At 35.4% G+C, this 20854-nt stretch overlaps 2 protein-coding genes across 2 annotated transcripts in view; both read right to left on the bottom strand.

The window, feature by feature from the left end:
* The window catches only part of LOC122404298 (chromatin assembly factor 1 subunit A-B-like), a 65693-nt gene that overhangs the window by 2609 nt on the left and 42230 nt on the right, over window positions 1–20854 (bottom strand). The window contains exons 3-7 of the mRNA XM_043408231.1: window positions 14881–14943; window positions 5054–5121; window positions 4331–4445; window positions 1226–1394; window positions 19–161 (exon numbers count right to left, since the gene is read on the bottom strand). Coding sequence (XP_043264166.1) covers window positions 19–161; window positions 1226–1394; window positions 4331–4445; window positions 5054–5121; window positions 14881–14943 — 558 coding nt within the window. The remainder of the gene's footprint in view (window positions 1–18; window positions 162–1225; window positions 1395–4330; window positions 4446–5053; window positions 5122–14880; window positions 14944–20854) is intronic.
* On the bottom strand, window positions 5486–8337 carry LOC122404316 (ena/VASP-like protein). The gene is made up of 3 exons (XM_043408249.1): window positions 8186–8337; window positions 5697–6036; window positions 5486–5622 (listed from the first exon to the last, which is right to left on the bottom strand). Exons 1-3 carry the CDS (start codon window positions 8234–8236, stop codon window positions 5600–5602), a joined length of 414 nt encoding a protein of 137 aa, XP_043264184.1. The 5' UTR covers window positions 8237–8337; the 3' UTR covers window positions 5486–5599.

Below are 20854 nucleotides of genomic sequence, written 5' to 3'. Positions count from 1 at the left end.
TAACTATATCCAACGGACCTGAATCCTCATTTTCATGGATTGCGTCTGCGAACGTCTCAAGATCGCGCTACAAGGCTGCCTCACTCTTGTAGATTTCCCAAGGTTGGAACTTCCTGTGCTACTTGCAGAAGACGAACTCGAAGAAGATACGGAAGACACTCCTGCACCAATAAAGACGAGGCAACTTCAGGCTGGTTAATCTTTGTATTCATGTTTCATCGGTTAGGGCACATAACGACTGGTCAACAAATTGTTAACAATTGTTTGCATTCTTTACGATTAAGCTATCTTTCTATTCATGTACACTAGGAAAGAAAATATTTTTTTAGCTCTGGTTTGAAAACATAATGCATGGTTTATTTGGTTCAAGCCCGGTAGATTAAAGTATACGTATATTAATATGAAATGACATTAAACTAATGAAATTACAATGGATTTTTATGTCTATGTTGATCCATCACAGATTATAATGGAACTGAAAATAGTATGTTTCCATATTAAGTCTACTTAGCGTTTATATTTCAAGAATAGTCTGCTGAAATTGCAAATCAGGTAAAAGGCTAACGGATATAAAATGTAAAACCCGGAAAGAATGACCTATTTTTATGCATTTTAATTTAACTTTCATCTCTGTACTTCGAGTCGTATAACAAGAACTTGAATCGATCGCTTAGATGAAGAATAAATATTTGTCGTTGACCAGTCTAATTAACAGACACACAGTAAGCAACACTTTCTTTAATTTAAGATAAATATTAATTTCTAAAATTAGGTTTACTGTTACTTTAGACAAGTTAACTTATCAATTTTCTCTTTTGAAAAATAATAGAAATTTCGTTAAAATATTCTTGCAATTTTCGATACGTATGAACAACGTCGTTCAAAAAATATAGATTTTGCAATGTTTTCCCTAATTTTTTGACAATTCTTGAGAACTGACAAGGTCCTACCAAACACAATGATATTCGATATTCCGTAACTCCGTTATTTTACAACTTTAAGTGCTAAAACTTGGTGAACATATAGTTCAAGTACTGTTTAATATGTGATAAAAGAAAAATATCCTTTTTCTATTTAATAATTTGCCCAGGAAGAAATTTTAAATGAAAAATGAATACTTCGGGACCACTCGAAATTTTGTTGGTTTAACTTGTGGTGCTTGGAATTACAGGACGTATGGTTAAGTAATTTCTACATGACAGATTTATACATGGAGTGTACGAACCAGAAATAGAGGACGAGCCGCTGGCCATAGAGTACAGCGATGCAGAGGCTGGTACGTTTCCAGGAACCCATCTGCCACCAGGACCAGACACCCCTACGGGCACCCCGGTGCCCATGTTGTACTCCGATGCACTCTGAGGCAGCACCCAGGACTTCCCTGACATCGAGTACTATGAAAAGAAATAAATCATAATTTATTATATCGGTACCAAAAAACCTTAAAAAATGATTCGTTGCTTTTTCATTGTTTTTCGAAAGGCTACGTTCAACCCCTAAAGTACCAGGGGCCAACGAGCTCCAAAATATTTATATTTATTATACACAGTGATCTTTAGGTTCCAGAATAAAGAAATTCGAAACCAAACGCTCCTCGAATTTTCCCTAAAATATTATACAGTGTTTCAGATTGAATCATTTTTTATGATTGTTACTATTTATATTAATTCATACGTGAACTCCTTTCATTTATGACAAGTAATAAGTTCACTGAATACTTCTCAACAAATATAATAATAATGATATTCTTCTTTAGCACTAAATTGAAGTTCGATTATGAAAACAGAGATAAACGTATGTCTCTAGTGCATAGACTGCCAAAATACTTCTCGGAGTTAGTTTTTCTTTTCATTACAGAATATAAGTATATATCTAAATACTGATCTGTGGTCCAAATTACTATTATGAAAATATTGTTTTGTAATTAGCCATTCTAAATTGTTCTTAAATTTTTCTGTTCGAAACAATGACCACGTTTTCGATTTACGAAGGTTTCTTAAATGGTCCAATATAGGAAATTAATTCCTTGATATTTTAATATACTTCCAGAGAGTTTGTTTTATGTTTATTCGTACCTCGAATCCGGCTATTTAAATCAGAAATGCTCCCGTGGAAGAATAATAATTACGAAACAACATCGGTGGGAATAAATGACAATGGGGTCCGCCGCGAGCTCCAATATAGTATTAACGAACGAACAAAAAAAACTGTTGGTACTCTAAGGTTGAAGCATCGCCAAAGCACTCGGGGCTTTTATCGGGGCAAATTCGAGCGGGTCTGAACGGATCATTTACGGGTCGTTTCTCGTCCGTACAGCGGAAATTTCGCAAGATTAATCGCGAATGAATGGGAAAAAGAGCGTGGCGCGCATTCATGGCGGACGGTATTTATGAATACTGCTTCGAACGGAATGGTCATACGTCGCGCGACGTGGCATTCAGGTTCGCTGAAAGGCGACGAGGACTTTCCGAGTCCGCTCCAATTACTCGCAATTTTACGCCAACGGAATCAAATGAGCGAACGCGAACGCCACGTTGCCGTGGACGCGTTTCTGGACCTCGATTTCAAAACGTAAATAAAATTCTCGGATACTGAAGGGTGGCCAAACTAATGGCCTAGATCCCGGTTGGCTAAAAATTTCAAGGATGCACGAAGTTTCAGGGTCGTCGTCGAATCGAATATTTTTTTTAAATAACGTATTACGCCTCACTGTAATTTCGTTATTTAATTTTTATTTAAAATCGTCAAAAGACTTGGTTAATCGAAAGCAATGATTCTTGGAACCATTTTGGCAGTCTAATGGAGCTTATTGGACTCTTTTATGTAATATTTCTATAGCGAATATTTTTTTAAGCAACGTATTGCGTCTCACTGTAATTTCGTTATTTAATTTTTATTTAAAATCGTCAAAAGACTTGGTTAATCGAAAGCAATGATTCTTGGAACCATTTTGGCAGTCTAATGGAGCTTATTGGACTCTTTTATGTAATATTTCTATAGCGAATATTTTTTTTAAGCAACGTATTGCGTCTCACTGTAATTTCGTTATTTAATTTTTATTTAAAATCGTCAAAAGACTTGGTTAATCGAAAGCAATGATTCTTGGAACCATTTTGGCAGTCTAATGGAGCTTATTGGACTCTTTTATGTAATATTTCTATAGCGAATATTTTTTTTAAGCAACGTATTGCGTCTCACTGCAATTTCGTTATTTAATTTTTATTTAAAATCCTTGAAGGACTTGGTTAATCGAAAGCAGTGATTCTTGGAACCATTTTAGCAGTCTAATGGAGCTTGTGGGCCCCTTTTATGTAATATTTCTATAACGTTCTCAAATATTAGTTAAATGGCACATTTTTCGTTCTGAGGTGAACGAGTTTATTCTTGGCTAGGTCGTGGAAATTGACTGGGGTGGTTAATTCCGGAAAAACAATTATTTACGAAGAAATGCTGGAACAGTAATTACGAAAACATTGTGTATACAAATTTAAATTCATTTTCTATTATATAAATAATTTATAATCCAGTTTTATCGTACAACATGTATAATCAATAGGAATTGCTGAAACTTCTTTAGATATATAGCTTCAAAGTAAATATACAGCATGAACTATAACAGTAGTTACATTCATCGGTTAGGGGATGAAGAGCCCTTTAAAATGAGGGTTCATTCAAGTCGATAGCGTAATTAGTTCCGGAGATATAAGGGTTCGAAGCGTTTGTTTACTTTCTATTGTTGACGTCGCGAGGTCAATGAACTTTCACTATGGCCTTAGCGAGGTCGTTGATCGTACGTGCTCGTAATAAATAGTGAATTCTTGGAAATACTACTACTTTCTAGTCACGAATGTCAGAGATAGTTGAATTTCTAAAAACTACCCCTTCATTTAAATTACGATATCTTCAAAATCATTTTAAAGGAGAGGCCTTTGCTTCTTCTAACGTTTCCTATTTACATCGAAAGCTAACTAGAATTCCATAACAAATTTTGTTGACCGGTCGTGGTATATATAGTGTTAATTTCCATCAAAATTAATTATCGATATTTCGGTATGTTCCATTGTTAATTAACCGTATACTAAAATAACAGACTAAAATACAGGGGAAGATTTGTCAAACAGACGGTATTCAGAATCAGAATACTGGAATAATACCGGTATTTATTTCGGTTTTCGGGATAACTTCGCTGGCATAATACCAGCATGAAAATCACACCGGTGTTAAATCCCTACTCGGAATGTCTCTCGACGAGCACGAAAAGTGGTACGACGGATATACAGTCGACACGGATGTTAAAATACGAACGTGCATAATTATTTGCGCTACTTACGTCCCGTGGGATTAGGGTCTGCTTCAGACGCAGGATCTTCGCTCTGCATATGACGCATCTCAGTGGTAGCAGCCTCTGCGAGACAGCCATTTGTATCGTTTTGACGAAACAGCGTCTGCAGCACACCGAGAACAAAGGCACGATTAGCTAAAATAGCATTAACTGTCTCACTTCCAAACCACACACGTGACTCTGAAAATCCTTGGAGTCGAGTCTACACTTATTGTCTCGTTTCCCAAACTGCCATCGCGAAGATGGGCAAAATTCTATTCGAAAGAGAAACAACTGATAAAACGTATAGCGTATAACGTTTAATGAAACAGCTAAGTTTCTATCTGTTCGTTAACGATTCAATTAAAATCTATAATTAATATACACCTGGAATTCCTTTTACACGATTCCAAAGTTGCAGTGTTCCCATTATTTAATACGTTTCATTTACATTCACACGTTTGCATATCTTTACACTTTTGGAAAAACGTACTTTTAATGGAAATTTTAATGCATATTTATTGATAATCAAAGTAGATTTTAAGTGTGAAAGTAATTACTATTAGCATCTACAGGGTGTCTTATCTAAGTGAGTACAGCAGGATATCTCGAATGGAGTTGTAATTATTAAAAAAATGTTCATACAAATGTTGTTTACATCACGTAGTAGTAATTGTCTTTTTGTGGCAAGAAGGAACATCGAACACAATGTGATTATTTTGTCTATTTTACCTGCAGACCACTCGATGCCCACACGGAGCCGTCTGCATCGTGGCTCTGGCGTTCACGCAGATCACGCACTGCAAGAACAAAAAGAACGATAATTGAAAACCCAACCCCGTACGAATGCAGCTAACTACGTTAACCGCGTTAACTCGATCTTACGAGCTAGCATTCGAGATTAATTCCCCAAAAGGTCAAAGATAAAACCTGATGAACCTTCTTTGGGGAGTTTCTGGTTATCCGGCAGAAATTTTCGGGGAGTTAAATGGACAGCTTTCGGGCGCTTGGGTCTCGTCAAAGGGAGCGCTCTTCGAAAGAGGATAGTGTACTTAACCCAAATAAGGTACGGAATTTTCGAATGGAATTCTCAAAGGAACCCTGCGAAAATAATTTCGTTCCTTTACACCGGAATGGGAAAGATTCACGCTGTGTTTTTGTTGCAAAGAGACATTTATTTCGTCATTCTGACAAACTACAAACAAAGGAGTCGTTTACAAGTACATTGTCGGATTGAAGGGGCGTAAAATAGCTGGTGGATGTAGTTTAGGCTTCCGTTTATCCCATGTGGTGACCTCCACCTGAAGAGAAACGTATCAGTTTTTTAGATTCTGTGTTAGATGAGTTCAGAAGAATTTCGAAGCATCGTGTTCACCTCCTCCCATCGGGTTGGGCAGGTTATCATCCATGTTCTTGTCGCGACCGTTACCACCCTGTCCTCCCTGTCCGTCCTGATGATCTAATAAACGATCGTGCGCGGATCTTTTCATCCTTCCCATGGATGACATCATCGCTTCACCTGCGCTTGCAAGTTGAGCCATGTTACTAGGAGGCATACACGGAGGAGCTCCGTCTGGAGGAGGTCCACGTGGTGGTTCTCCATTTGGCGGGGGAGGACATGGAGGCAGATCCTGTGGACTGCGTTTTCCCCGGACAGCCAACACCTGGGGGGTGGGGGCTTCCGTCGAAACTTCACCGGCCGAAATTTCGGTAACCTCCAATCAACATTTATCCATTTTAATCAACCTCATCACTAAACTGCGGATCTTTATGCAAATTCATGTTTTTATTAATAGAATTAATTAAATAGGAGCTTTGAAGAGGGTTGTCTCAGCTCCTAAATATAATTCATATCCTATTTAAGATATTTATTATATTTTTGCATATTGAGTGCATTTTGTAGTTTCTTGAGAATTAAAATTTCCTATAAATGCATAAACATCCGCAGTCTACTCATCACCTTCAATTTTAAACAGTACAATGAAGCTAAACACCTAAACAGCTAACAGATCTTTTAAGGAATTACGTTCCAGAGCTTGAAAAGAATTATAATATAGATTTCGGTTCTTGTAACAATTATGAAGAACTTTTATTCCGAATAACTGTTATAAAGAATACTGTAACCATTAGTTTTTAAATTTTACAAAAGTTTCAAATCTATTAATGTGAATGTCTGCTGTTCTTAATGAGTCAGATCAAATGTTGATTATCTTTTCGAGATATTTATTACTATAGAGATTCGAAACTATTTCAGAACGAATATAGCAACCATACACGCCAGAACATTCGATGATTCGTCGAGTACTTGTGAGAAAGTGGTCCCTCTATTGGCGAGTGTGGGAGGTATCGCTACAAAGAGCCTATATAACCCACACAAACCGATACAATTCGACTTTTACGTTCTTTACAACAATTTCGATTACAGCTTTTATACAGGGTGTTCCAGTAACGAAAAAGTAAACCGAAAATGAAGAATAAGACATTTTCTTTGTAGTTGCTTTGGTATGTCTGTCCACTATCCACTGTTTCTACTTATAAAAAGTCCAAGTCGTACTCTATTGCTTACATTTACAATGGAATTTTCAATTTTTTTAAAAACAAAGCCTCAAACGAGCAAACTATTTATTTTCAGCCCCCTCTTGGTTGTACCATCGATACTGAAACCCCCAGTACGAAACAATTATTTTCCTAGCCTTTTCAAGCTCTGATTACGCCACAGAAAAGATGTAAAAAAAAGAAAATAATTAATAATATTGTGAAATTATAAAAATATTATATAATCTTACTTCGAGCCCCCCAATTGGATTATTGTAAAGAAAATAAGGAACACCATTGACAGCAGTTACTAACGAGAAAAGAAGTAAAATTCTTAATGAAAATGGCCACCTTGCAAGCAAGGTTATTTCGGAATCTTTTGTCAGGATGTTCCTCAGACAACGAAAATTCGTGTAAAGAGTGTTGCAGGTCACGTTCTCCACCTCGAAGCACAGTTTATAATCAAACGGATTGAAATCTGGGCTACCAAAAGGTCAATCTTTAGCTGAAATGAACTCTGAGACATTAGCCGCGCTTCGGTTGTTTTTGCTTTGTAAGCCGAGGCAAAATCTTGGCGGAAAAGTAACCTTTGCCTTTGGAAGTGTCACACTCAAGGGTTTTACCACTCCTCTCACCTTTTTGACTAGACCTTGTCCCGAGCTTTAACGCCCTTCTCTCAGAAATAAATCCGCGTTACGGCTTAATGGGCCACTTACCATTAAATTATTAACTTTGTATGGAGCCTCGCTCGAATTCATTCATGGACGATTACAAATTATGCTCAAAATCACTAAAATTCAGAATCTCAGATAATTCACTATGCAATGAATCTTTCTCAAAAATGGTGACTATGTATATACTTTCTTTATTTCTCTGGCAAAATATCCATACTACTATGGTTTCAATTTTTATTATAATTTTACGTGTTACTATTATCTAGATTTATTTTTTATTGTATGACACTTTTTATTAATATTTCCAGGACATTTCCAGGCCATAGGAAACTAGTATACCACTTAAAGTTTTAAAAAACTTGATTACAATTTTTACAGTTATAAAACACTACAATAACACTTAAATATTTGAATTAACTACGTTAAATATTTAAATTCAGTTCGAGAATGTAGACTCAAATGGTTCATAATGCCGACCAATTCTTTCTCAGGATGAGACATAGCTGTTGCTAGCTACTCCAACCGATTGTTTTTTGTGCACATGATAATGGTTCTTGCTCCTTTACAATAATCCAATGGTTGTGAAAAAGAGTTGAATAAATATAAACGATGGTAATATTTTGAATTTGGAACTGGATGTATGAATGTAGCTTACAGAGAACACCAGCAAGGTGGCGATGCCAGCGAGTAGGATAAAACGCTTCATGATCCTTGATGTCTTGGTACTCGATACTGTTCTCCGTGATTCCGGATCGAGGGAATAAATAGCAAACAGTGGATGCACCACGTCATCGTAGAGAAAAAAGGTAGGAGAAGCAAAAAGCGTCAGATGAACGTTGCACGGCACATCGCACGCGAAAGGAACTTGCTGGAGAGAAAATCATCTCTGTCGTCATTATCGGCTCCCCCGATTACCGGCCATTGTTCTACGCCCACGATATGTTATTTCCCTTCTTGTTTTATTTTTTTCTTCCTATTCTGTCACGAACAGCAACGGAAACGACGAACGAGGCGGCATGAAAGCATTGTTTACAGGTACGGAAGAAAATTACCGCGCCTGGTCCCGAGATTCACGACGTTTATCTCTGATTGGCCTCAATGTTATCGTTGCTACTCCTAATTTCAGTTTAATAATTGCGATGCTTATCGACCCCGGAAAACAATTTACTTCGCGACAACAATATTTAAACATTGTCTTGGGAACCTGGAATTACGCAATCGAAGGTGACGTCGGATCTTTGATTACTTCGCGTGGTTTTAATTTCCTCTTCATCGACAGAAGTCACTTCGTACGAAGAACTTGACGCGTTCACGTATTTGTCAATTTTTATGAGAAAAATAAATTTAATTTACCCGAACTACGCTTTTATGTCTCTCGTGCTTATTTAGTTATGTCTGATTGAATACGTTCGATTTTCAGTCCATTTATTAATTATATGTTTCATGGAATTCAGTGTCCATTTTGGACTATTTTACAGAGTCCTGTTTTTAAACAATTAGCTGCTACTAGAGAATTTTAATTATTAATTTTTCAATTGACTATATATCAGTTAAAACAATTGAATATTATTTTATTATTTAATTATAATTTGATATTTAAATGTTTATATTCGTATAAACAAATGAACTAAAAACTTCTGACTATAATCAAAATATTCAGTTGGTCTGTTAAATATATTTTACTACAAATACAGCAGTCGTTGAAAAATATTGAGAAACTTCGTGAAGTGATTCAACTGTTCGTCGATGTGAAGTTTGCGTCCAAGCAGAACGTTTTGAAATTTTAAAAATAATTTAAGATTTTAAAAATAATACGACATGGAATATAGTTTGCAAAAATAATAACACGCGTTGATTAATTTCCTGAGTACTGTGGCATACGTGAAATCGAAAAAATATTGAATATGGGCACTTACCAGGTGTTCCTTGTCAACAATATCACCTTTTCGAACGAGTCATTATTTAACATAATGCAAACGAACCTGATAATCTAATCGTTGTCATTTTTTAGTAATGCAATTGAGTGGAAATGGCAAAGAATCGTCGAATTCATAAGTTTTGGTCATTTAGGGAGTAATGGTTGAAAATATCACCATTATTAGAAGATATACAAACTAATCAAAACTGAAAAAACAGTGATAGACACCTCAAGCGTTTGACACGTTAATTGCTATGCCTGCTATGTATTTAGGGATTTTCTTGACATTTTTTCAAACTTTAATGCGGACAACAGAAATATTCAACAATTCTTCGGTGTATTTGCAACTTTAACACGATTAAAGTGCTTGAAGATATGATATGAAGTTATAATTGCCATACAACACACATGTTTTCAACATAAAATTGTACAAATCATTGAAAATCATTCGATGAATTTATCAATCATACAGGGTGTTCGGCCACCTCTAGCAAAAATTTTAATGAGCGATAGTAGATGCCAAAATAAGACGAAAATCAAGAATACTAATTTGTTGATGGAAGCTTCGTTAAAAAGTTATTAACAATTAAATTCAAAAATTTCAAATCGTTCTGGAAAAATTATTTTCGGTTGCGGGGGTCAACTACAATCATTTTTGGTGAGTACACATACCTCCGAAATCCTATCTACTTTCGAGAAAAAAAATCGAGTAGATGCTGAAATTTTTCGGCGAAAAAAAAATTTTTCAAATCGTTTTAAAAAAATTATTTTCGTTTGCGGGGATCAATTACAATCATTTTTTATCATTACACATACCTCCGAAATCGTACGCACTTTCGAGAAAAAAATTCCTTACTGAAAATCCAATTAGGTGCCTAAAGTCAACGGAGAAAAAAAATTGCAAATCGTTGTGGAAAAATTATTTTCGGTTGCGGGGGTCAATTACAATCAGTTTTTGTCATTAGACATACCCACGAAATCCTGCCCACTTTTGAGAAAAAAAATAGAGAAGGTGTGAAATTATTCGAGAAAATTAAAAAATTGCAAATCGTTGTGGAAAAATTATTTTCGGTTGTAGGGTTCAATTACAGTCATTTTTGGTGAATAGACATACCCCCGAAATCTTGCGCATTTTCGAGAAAAAAATTCAGTAAGAGCGGCACTTTAAACGTTAATAACTTTTTAACGAAGCTTCCACCAACGAATTAGTATTCTTGATTTTCGTCTTATTTTGGCCTCTACTATCGCTCATTAAAATTTTTGCTAGAGGTGGCCGAACACCCTGTATAGCTTCTAATTCGAAGCAATTTCAATTTCTGGTGTTTTAAATTTACTAGTTTACAACAATTTTATTTTATCCTCGAGTGAAACGTGAAAGATTGCAATTTATAAAGCAATTCTAAAAAATTTACAGCCTTTCGATGTGGTTGGAAATATTTACAATTAACAATTTCGAAATGTTTCCCTCGCTAATTTATACGGTAGTGGAAAACCAAACTAACGAAGCAAAATTTTATTATTCCAAAAGCAAATATTGAAATTATTCAATTTATATGAAAGCCTCGTGTTACGGATGTTTCTTCCAGCGATGTTGAATAAATAAAAATCCACAGCACATGGATTGCCCTCCAAGAATGGACGGTCGGTACAAGTGGCGACGAGCTGAAGCTCTTGGAAGCGACAAAGAAATGGAGTCACGAACCGTCAATCAAGGGAAAAGTTCAAGAGGTATTGTACCTTCTTACGGAGGCTTAACTGATGAAGAATTGTTAGAGAGGTGTTCGGGACGCCATATACAAAATTCCAACGAAATCTTCAAGACTGCAGTATGGCAAGTTGCCCGGAAACATCATTTTCCTATATCGAAGCCCTTTGATTCCCACATTTTCTTAATAAATAAATAGAAGTGCACTCAATTCTTTTTTTATGCATAATTTCTTTGTGATTAATTCCTCGATGCCCAAAGTTTTTTTATTAGTTACCTAACACCGTCAGAATTCTTATAAAAAAATTACAATGAAAGACGTTTTCGAATTTTGGAAATAATGGCTTTAAAATCGCTATTCCAAAAGTGCTCTTTTTTCATAAAAAAAAGTACGATTGTATATAATATTTTCTAAGAAAGTTATTATATGGGAGGATTTCCTCGAACAAAATATTTTATTAAGTTTGAAATATACGAAAAGAAGATAATATTGTTCGTTAAAAATACATTCACGTTTGTAACAAATAAAATTACTGACTAATAGAAAATTACTGGCTAAATAAAAGTAATCGACTGTTTTTATTAATTATATCGATGCTGTATGAAAAAGATGGAAAATAATTCCGAGTGAAATTAATTTACAAATTCATTTCAGTTTGGTATCCACTGCGATAAATTATTACCTGCAAATATTAACTCGATCGTTAATATAATATAATATTTACAATTACGGGCCCCTCAATTCTCAACGTAATATAATAATTCACGTATTGTCAAATCGATCAATTTAACGATGATTGAATTCAGGGGAATTTGATACCCGAACGACACAATAATCTATGAGTAACTGAAGAAATACTGGTCCAGTTTTAAATTAACGTTGTGTCTTTGGAAATTTTCGAGCAAAAGCATCCTCTGTAATAGTCAAAGGATTCGGCGGTGATAAAAATAGCCGCGTTAGTTGGCTCGTGGCGAGCGCCATTACGGTTATTAAAGCTCGTAGAAGTTGATGACGTAAACCGGAAGTTTCCCCGTGGTTTTCAAGCATTGGCGAGCATCGAGAGTGTCGCGTGTGTTCGGCGATGAACGTTGCTTGCACGGATCTCGGCGATCGTAATTGACATAACCGAATTAAGCGTCGACTTGATCGAAATATTAATAGTTTGCCGAGGGTGGACAAACACGTCAGGAGTCGCAGGGTCGACAGCTACTGCTTTGTCAGCTCCGTTAATCGACTTTTGCAACCCGTTGAGCGGCCTATTCGCTCGGAAATTGCAACTTTCCCAGACCAATGGCTGTCTTTCGAGCAGCACAGAGGCCTTTCCGCACCAGCATTCGATAGAAGCGACAAAAATTTCGCTTGCACCCACCGTGTCCCTAATTTCGCCGATGTATTAATACAACGAAAAGCTTTCTGGGTCAGTGTATCTTACGGCTCTTCCATTTTTTCCTAAATTCGTTATGGAAATGCTCCCCAAAGCGAATTAATAGCATTTGCATCGCTCGAGTCCTTTGTGCAAATCTTTTTTATCGAGATTCGAGCCAAGTACGAGGGTTGATCGACGACCGGAACCTCCAACGACGCCATTACGCGAGCGAAATTAACGTATAAATATGTACGTTTCGAGCACAATGAATATATTTCACTTTGAGATCGGTTTTATTCGTTCCTCTTGTATCAACCATATTTTATAGGATTGGAGATCTCAAACGAAATAAATCATTCTTACAGTTTCTTAGAGAAAGTTAAATACAATGAGAAGTAATACCATTTTTTCGAACCGTTGTATCACGAATGTAGGAACATTTTTTATGTAAATTGCGTGCACTTGTGTCTTTGATATCGTATGCTGCATCGCTATGAAAATCAGAGACGTTCACAGGATCATCTAAAATAAACAAAGGCTGAAAGAAGTGTTTCATTTTATATGAATGGCTTCCATTTCCTTTTGTGGATATTTTTCTACGTGAAAAACATTTTTACAAAATATAATTAACAGCAGTGAAATGGAATTCATATTTTACAGATTTATGTAATATTTAAACCGAATTCTGAATATATTATTCGAGTATTCGTATTAATTTCCTTTCTATAATTTCTATTCAATTTCATTAATATTTCGAAACATTTTCTGGAATATCAACTTATCTGATATTGAATTATGTGCCCAGTATGTGATTATTTAAAATTGAGATTCCTTTCTCGAGTAAATTTGTTACGGACTTTCTAAGTAACTGTTTTTTTGTTTTAATGCGGTTCGTAATCATGTTTTGAGCGGATTTAGAAAATGTTATTTAATGGAAACAGGTGGTTTCTCAAAAAGGAAGTCAATTACGGCAAGCGCAAATTGCGTCTAAGGATTACTGAACAAGCATCGCTGAAGAGTTCTCCAGTAATCTAGCACGAAACGCACTTTTTTGGGAAACCACCTGTTTCCATTAAATAACGTCTCTTAAGTATTCTTAAAGCATGATTATGCGACACGTTCAACCAAGCAAATTATTACGTAGCAATAATTAATTTCAGTAACAAAAACTGTACTAATCTTTTAATATTATTTTCTTTGTATAATTCTCTATAACAAAGGCTGCAAATAATTTTCAAAGCCTAAATAAATTAATTCTTTAAATATCCTAAATATGCAAGTTTAATTTTTATATTTACAGAGAATCCAAAAACTTGTTGGAGAAAAAATTGAATTAATGTCAGCTCTCTTAACAATCACAAAATAATTATCTCTTGTCTCAACACTTATGCAATTATAATTACACTCATTGTTGTACTCTGCCAATAATTAATGTAATTTTTGTGACATTGTACTCGTACATCGTACAGAACGAAATGTACGTAATTATTATTATTCCAGATTTAAATTAATTTTGTTGAAGGAACTATGAACGTCAAATAATAATAATTAGTACAGCTATTTCGAGTCGTTGGTAAATGTCAACTTTTGCACACCATATTTTTAAAACTTTCCAGGTAGAGTTCCACACACGATGAAACCGCAATTACAGTTTCAATAATTCACACATTTGGATTGATTTGAACACAGATCCAGGAAAACGTTTTCACATCCAACTTATTTCGAGCGTTCAGGACTTGTTTTTGCTATCAAATCTGTGAAGTTTGAAATAAGATGGCGAAGGAATGAAAATATGGTGGAAATTAAAATGCATTTAGGCGGATCGGTAATAAGGCTCGTTCTCAATCCGTAGAACGGAATTGATTCGTCGAAATTGTTCACTGACGTCAAGGGGGGAGACGATTTCTTTTATTCCGGCCTTTTTAGCCTTCTACTCGAGGGGAAATGAGAAAATCTGATTCTCCCGTCAATCATTGGCCCCCGTTCCCGGGCGAAATTACGAATTAGGCTTGATTACGCCTTGTCCCTCGTAGCCAGGGAGAAAGTAACAAGGTTACCTCGAGAAACCTTGAAGAGAAAAGTGGAGACGGGCACAGCAGAAAATGCAGCTGACCTTACCCACCGAGAGCATGCTTTAGGATAACTCAGAAACTCCCCTATAGGGTCTTCCTGGGGTGTTAATTGGATCAAAGGCTACTCGAACTTCCCACAGGAAATTTCTTTCGTTCGATGGGAGGATTAAGTGAAATATCGTGGCTGTTCCTCGAACGCGAATACTTGATTTTAGGGTTACTTGACCAAGCAATTTATTTATCGCTGATTACTTACGAGGGTCGAAATCACTATGGCCATTTACTCACCTCGTCTTCCTGCGAGGAGGCCAACTCTGGCTCGTTCTCCTCCAACTTCGTTAAAAGTTTATCCTGCAACAAAAGGATAGTCATCGTTTATTCAAATTGAAATGTAAATGTTATTGCTTCGATTTAAATATCAATCTACTCGTGACAATTCTTGTTAAATTCTTAGGTAATTTAGACGTATAACATTATTAATCCCTGGGAAAAATTTTAATGGAGGATTCTAGAGGACAAAATAAGACGAAAATCAAGGATAACAATTTGTTGATCGAGGCTACGTTAAAAAGTTATTAACGTTTAAAGTTCCGCCTGTAGAACAGCAACGCGTGACAGTGGTTCTCATTCAAAGAACGATGAGGCTGTCGATGAGTCAGTGAGTATAGTTTTTTATGCTGAGTGAGAACCACTATCTATCTACAGGTGGAACTTTAAACATTAATAACTCTTTAACGAGGTCTCAATCAACAAATTGGCATTCTTGATTTTCGTCTTATTTTGGCCTCCAGAATCTTCCACTAAAATTTTTTCCCAGGTGTAGCCGAACACTCTGTATATAGGATATCTGAATCGAATCACACTTTTTTAGGATTTTAATCTGTTAACTCAAAATCTATCAATGTTGATTACTACTATTTTGTTAGTATTAAGCAATTATAAATAACATTAGATAATAATGAACATTTCTATCTGAAATATTTTTCTAATTACCTAAAATTAATACTAAATTATAGACACAAACAATCATACAAGAATTTATGACAAGCTTTCATAAGAAAAACTAGAAACTTACAATATAACAAATAGAAAGTTAACTCAAATAACTATAGAATATATGACTCAAAATAGTTGTCAAGTTTAATTTAAATTGCACAAGACGTTGAAGAAATACAAATTATGAAAGTTAATAGTAAAAATTAAACAGCTGTCTCATTAGATCGCCATTTTTATATTATTTCTATAAAATTGTACCATTATAATAGAATTTCGGTGTTTCTGCTCCTGTTTAATAAAACACTAAATTTCAAGTATTGTACCGATAACTTCAAAAAACCAAAGTTGAAAATGTTCTGTGATAAAGTAATTGAATTGTCTAATTTTTCAAGAAACCGTTACTCCGAAGCAAGGATTAATTTTCATCGGAATTCTATTGATTTTTTCTTCGAGACAGACAAGTTGAAGGCCTGATCGTTTTCGTGGAAGGTTGAATCATAATGATATAATGCTTCAACAATAGTTCCCAGCGCTATTCTTGCACCCGTGCATACTAGGAATACGATCGATATATTATTTCGTTCCAGTGTCCCTTGTTTTTCGCATTTCATGAGGCTCTTTTTACCGTCCCGCGTCACGCGATCTTAAAAGTTGGTAAACAAAAACCGTCCCTCCCGTCTGCCAAACAAATGGAAACTAAGTTCCACAACCACTTCCGGGCCCCTGGATTCGATATTCCGTTGACTTCGGTCTTCGGGGGTTTCATGAAATTCAAAGCGAACCGCTACATCCACGAAACGTCACCAAGTCGCACAAAGAACATCCGCGACAGTCACCCCCTCACCCTCGCCGATTTTAATAAAACTTTTCAGGTTTTTAGAGCAACCAAAAATAAGGGATACTTATCGTGTGGCCGGGTCAACTTAAATTTCAGGGGTAAAATATAAAATAAATTTAACTGTATCACTTTTCCAGAAATGTTAAAACTGAGTTGACTCTTTTAATAATCCTTAAAAAATGATTAGAAATCAAACTTAAAGTATTAAATTAAATTCCGTACTTTAGTTCGACGACTCTGGGAATGGAAGTAATACTTTGCAGCAATTTTATTATTTTGGTAAAATTTTTGAGTGTTATGTGTGTACCAGTGACGCAGTTATTTCATTTAAAATATTTATTTTCATCGAAATTCCTAACAATAAGTATTGGAATGCATTCGACTTCCGGCTATCGTGTTTTATGGTCATTTTGAAACTTTCTGTTCCAAGTTTTTGGTTGAGTTTATATATCAGATTTTTCGTTCGTCAGAAAACGTTGGATCTACTTTCACCTGCAGATATGACTCCGTTTCACCACGTTTGTTCTTTGCAAACAAAGCGATTAGCAAAGATTTATTCACTTATGTAAGACTTTCTACGAGTCACGTTATCTACGGTTTTGATCGCTTTCTTTTAACGTTTAGTGAACTGCTGCGATCGAAGAATCTTTCCACTCTCTAGGAAAAATATTATAGCCTAGTTTGGAGCACGTGGTCCAAGGTCTTTCTTTATCTTTTTTGTAATGTTAATCGCACGAATACACATGCAACATAGCGTTTCTTAAACTTTTTTGAAGAATTAAACACTTGTTCTTACTATATATCTACGGAACACTTACTCAAAATGAAAAACAAACAGATAACATAAAGTTCAAATGCATTTTAATTTTTTAGATTTTTTTCATTTTTACCTTATCAGTCACTACCATTCCAAATTTATTTATTACAATACGCATTATTAATTCGATTTATTTTTATCGAACTGTAACTATAATTTTTCTTTAAAATGTGACCTGATTTTGTAAATTTTGAAAATTCAAATTATCTATCACTTTATGCAATAAAAAGTTGCCTAACCATTGTAAAAAATTATTTCTCAAACCAGCTCAATTTTTAGTAGAAATATTGTTCACACCTTTCTTCAAACAACAATATCATTCACATTATTTATTTTGTCGCCATAAAAAAAATATTTGTTATATCATGAAAGTATGTTACATAAATAGTAAACATCTCAAATGGGTGGATTGTACCGTTTGCTTGTAATAAATTCCTCCAAAATGGTTCCTCTCGAGCCGAAGGAAACTACCCTTTAAAAAGACACTAAACTCGAAAGAATAATTCACAAAGTAGCATGATACTTCAAAACACAAATCGTAAAATTCATTTGTAGATGAAACTACAATCCCATTAGTTTTTATCACCGTCGTTCACTGCAAATCCATAAAGAATTTTAATCCCCGGAAGTTTCCGCGTATCATTAGACGGTAAGAAGTTCGGGTTAATTTCACCCTTTGAACTTAAGCGCTTGCGGACGAAAAATATACGTGTTCCTTATTTTTGGCAGCTCCCGGAAACTTGCAAAGTTTCACGAGAATCGCGGGAAAGGGGGAGAAGAGAGGGGGTGGGGGTGGTATTTCCCGGACGTTCGTTATTAAAGCGTCGAACAACAGAGTAGCAAAAAAAAAATATTTCGTCGTGTTCTTGGCACGGAGATCCATTCGTCGCTGAAACAATGGCGTCGCGAGGCGGTACGATCGCCGGTCCTCGCAGGTTAAATGGAAAATTGGCTGGCTGTGATTCGAGACGGTCCACGGTCGGTGCGTCGGAGTGAAAAGTTGCTGTACCAATGCTGCACACAGTGGTGGGGATATTTTGCGCATCATCCCCCTAATATCTGGAAAGCACCCTGACCCAGATACACGTACGCGCCGAACAACCGGACGGTCCTCTGCCAGGATCATCCCGACAGCAAATGAAAACCTGCGCGACATTTCCCCGTCGACTTTTCTGTTTATTGTTTACCGATCGACGCCGCGTCTCGACCGCGTTGCATTCGGCGAACCCCACACACGAGAGGGGGTAGTTTCGCGTGTACGTTGCGAAATTTAACCATCTTTGTTCATTTTTTAAAACTAAACGTTACATCCAACGCTGTAATTTATGTTTGCAATTTACTCAACTATCCTTTGGGAATACAAAATTAATTTTTCAATCGTTTTCATTCACTTTCCACGTTTTTATTACGCTCGCAGTACACATGTGTTCAAGATTGACTAAATCAAAAAAAATTAAAAAGATTTTTATTCGGTAGGTTTCCTCTTCTCGCCAGGAGCAAAGTAATTAATTTGTTTAATTATAATACATAATATTTGACATTTATATCTCAAAAAATTAAATAAGAAATAATTGATTTTTTTAGGTCTCACCTGAAACTACCCCCTCAGGATCACTTCCGGTACAGTTTGAAACACGTAACTTATTCCGATTATTTTCGAAACTACAATTAGTTAATTTACAATCTCCAATTTTTACGAAACCTGATAAATTTCTTTTCTTTGTGGGATTATATTCGTGTTCGGGGGTTGAAGCTTCCTTGTTTGAATGTTTTGAATGTTTCTAGGGAAAAAAGTTTCTGTAGACGAGTGGTAGGTTTAAAATGATTCGAGAGTAATATGTATACTTCTATATAATTGTTGAATTTTGTTAATTTGTATTAAGAGGAAACGATCGAGTCAATCGTGTCTTTCTGTATTGGAAGTTTTCTTTTGCGTACTCTTTGAACTTAAGACGCACCTCCATTTTAAAATTTTCGCCCTCTGTGAAGACACTGTTTATATTATTAAATTCCAGATTTAACAAATTTACTGTGTGGTAATATTTGAGGCCAGAGTATATCAGAGGCCAATAGTATAATACATCTTACGTGGTATAGCGTGTCAAAAATTACGATAAATAATATATATACAACAACACGTTCTTTTACCATTATTTTCTACTTTTAAATAGAAACAATTGCTAGAATAATTTGCTTCCTTTTAAAATTCCTCCATCAGTTCAATTTATTTAATTTCAAGGGATACACAATCTGCTAAAAATAATTTTGTTGTGAACAATCAATTTTAATTTTTAGTTTCGATGCATAGTTAAAGGTAGACGTCATCGTGGAATTCCTAAAATTTTTTCAAAAATCGCCAAAAATTCGGAAGACGCAGACGGTGATCAAAGTTACGCGACCGCATGTCACGAACAATCAGAACAGAAAACGTATGTTGTTATTGCCTCTAAATATAGTAACGTCGTAAATAATTCCTGGTGTATGCATGATGTAAATCCAGAGTCGATTAAACTCCTCAAAATTCCGTACCCGGCGAGTTAACGGAATTATCGCGTGGAAATTGTGCAATTTCCATTCGATACACCCCGTCGATCGCAAATGAATTTGTACTCGTTTCTATCGAGCCCAAGAAGGACATCGAGCATTCGATTAGTTCCTCGATCTACCGGGTCCAATTTGCCGAATAATTGTCGCAGTTTGCGCTCGAGGATCCACGAAGAAGCATCGACTCCATTTATTTGCACATCGAAACAGAACGCCCGTAGGTAATTGATGTTGCTTAAGATTAGATTTGGACTGGGCATTCGGTAAAATTATGGTTCCTAGTACCTTTGAATTTCAGTTTCAATCGTAGATGAATCATACTCGACAGTCGTATTTCTATTCTGTCTTTATTAATTTTTAATCTGTCTCCAAAATTTATTTTTTAAAAAGGGTAGCCATGTTAACACTGATTGCCACATCACTCATACATGAATAACAGAATTTTCTACTATGGAACTAGAAAAATTAATTCTGAAGTTGAAATGTCGAGGAAGATAAATTCAGGTAAGATTTGTCAATTTTAGAAAAGATTACAAAAATTAGTACTCAAACAAAACATAGTTTACAATGATCTGAAATCAAAATTTTAGTCTTGGAGAAAATTGTATCCTGGAAAAAATCATTGGAGGTTTGAACTAGGAGTACATTCAACTAAATTTAGTTACTTCTTTGATTCAAGTTTTAATTTTGTCTTAAATCTCATAATTTATATTCAAGAGTCCAATAAACAACTAGCTTTAAACATTTACTGATTTGAACAGAATCTCCATAGAAAATTGATGTTATCTAGGATTAGATTTGGAACTAAGAACTCATTTGATAAAGTTTACATACTTGAGTCATCAAATTCAGAGTTTTAATTTTGTCCTAATTGCCTAAATTTGCGCTTGGAACATCACTATCTATCATTAGCTTCATATTTATTTACCGAAACAGAATCCTCGTGAAAAATTAATATACTCCGAGACTGAGTATAGGCTAAGTACCAACTTGATGAAATTGAAGTACCCGACAGATCAGATCGAGAGTTCTAACGTTGTCTTAATTGGCCCAGTTTGCGTTTGGAA

The sequence above is a fragment of the Colletes gigas genome, unplaced genomic scaffold, assembly GCF_013123115.1.
Source record: "Colletes gigas isolate AHSC1104 unplaced genomic scaffold, ASM1312311v1 Colletes_gigas_Sc00002, whole genome shotgun sequence".
Taxonomy (NCBI): domain Eukaryota; kingdom Metazoa; phylum Arthropoda; class Insecta; order Hymenoptera; family Colletidae; genus Colletes; species Colletes gigas.
The sequence above is the reverse complement of the archived record's forward strand: the minus strand, read 5'-3'. Positions and strand labels throughout refer to the sequence as shown.

Excerpts from the sequence above, each read along its gene's own strand:
- LOC122404316 (XM_043408249.1), bottom strand. The coding sequence starts at position 8,236 with ATGAAGCGTTTTATCCTACTCGCTGGCATCGCCACCTTGCTGGTGTTC. Across the intron at positions 6,037-8,185 it reads CCACCTTGCTGGTGTTCTCT|GTTACCGAAATTTCGGCCGG; the intron begins GTAAGCTACATT and ends TGTTGATTGGAG. Across the intron at positions 5,623-5,696 it reads GCCCAACCCGATGGGAGGAG|GTGGAGGTCACCACATGGGA; the intron begins GTGAACACGATG and ends GTTTCTCTTCAG.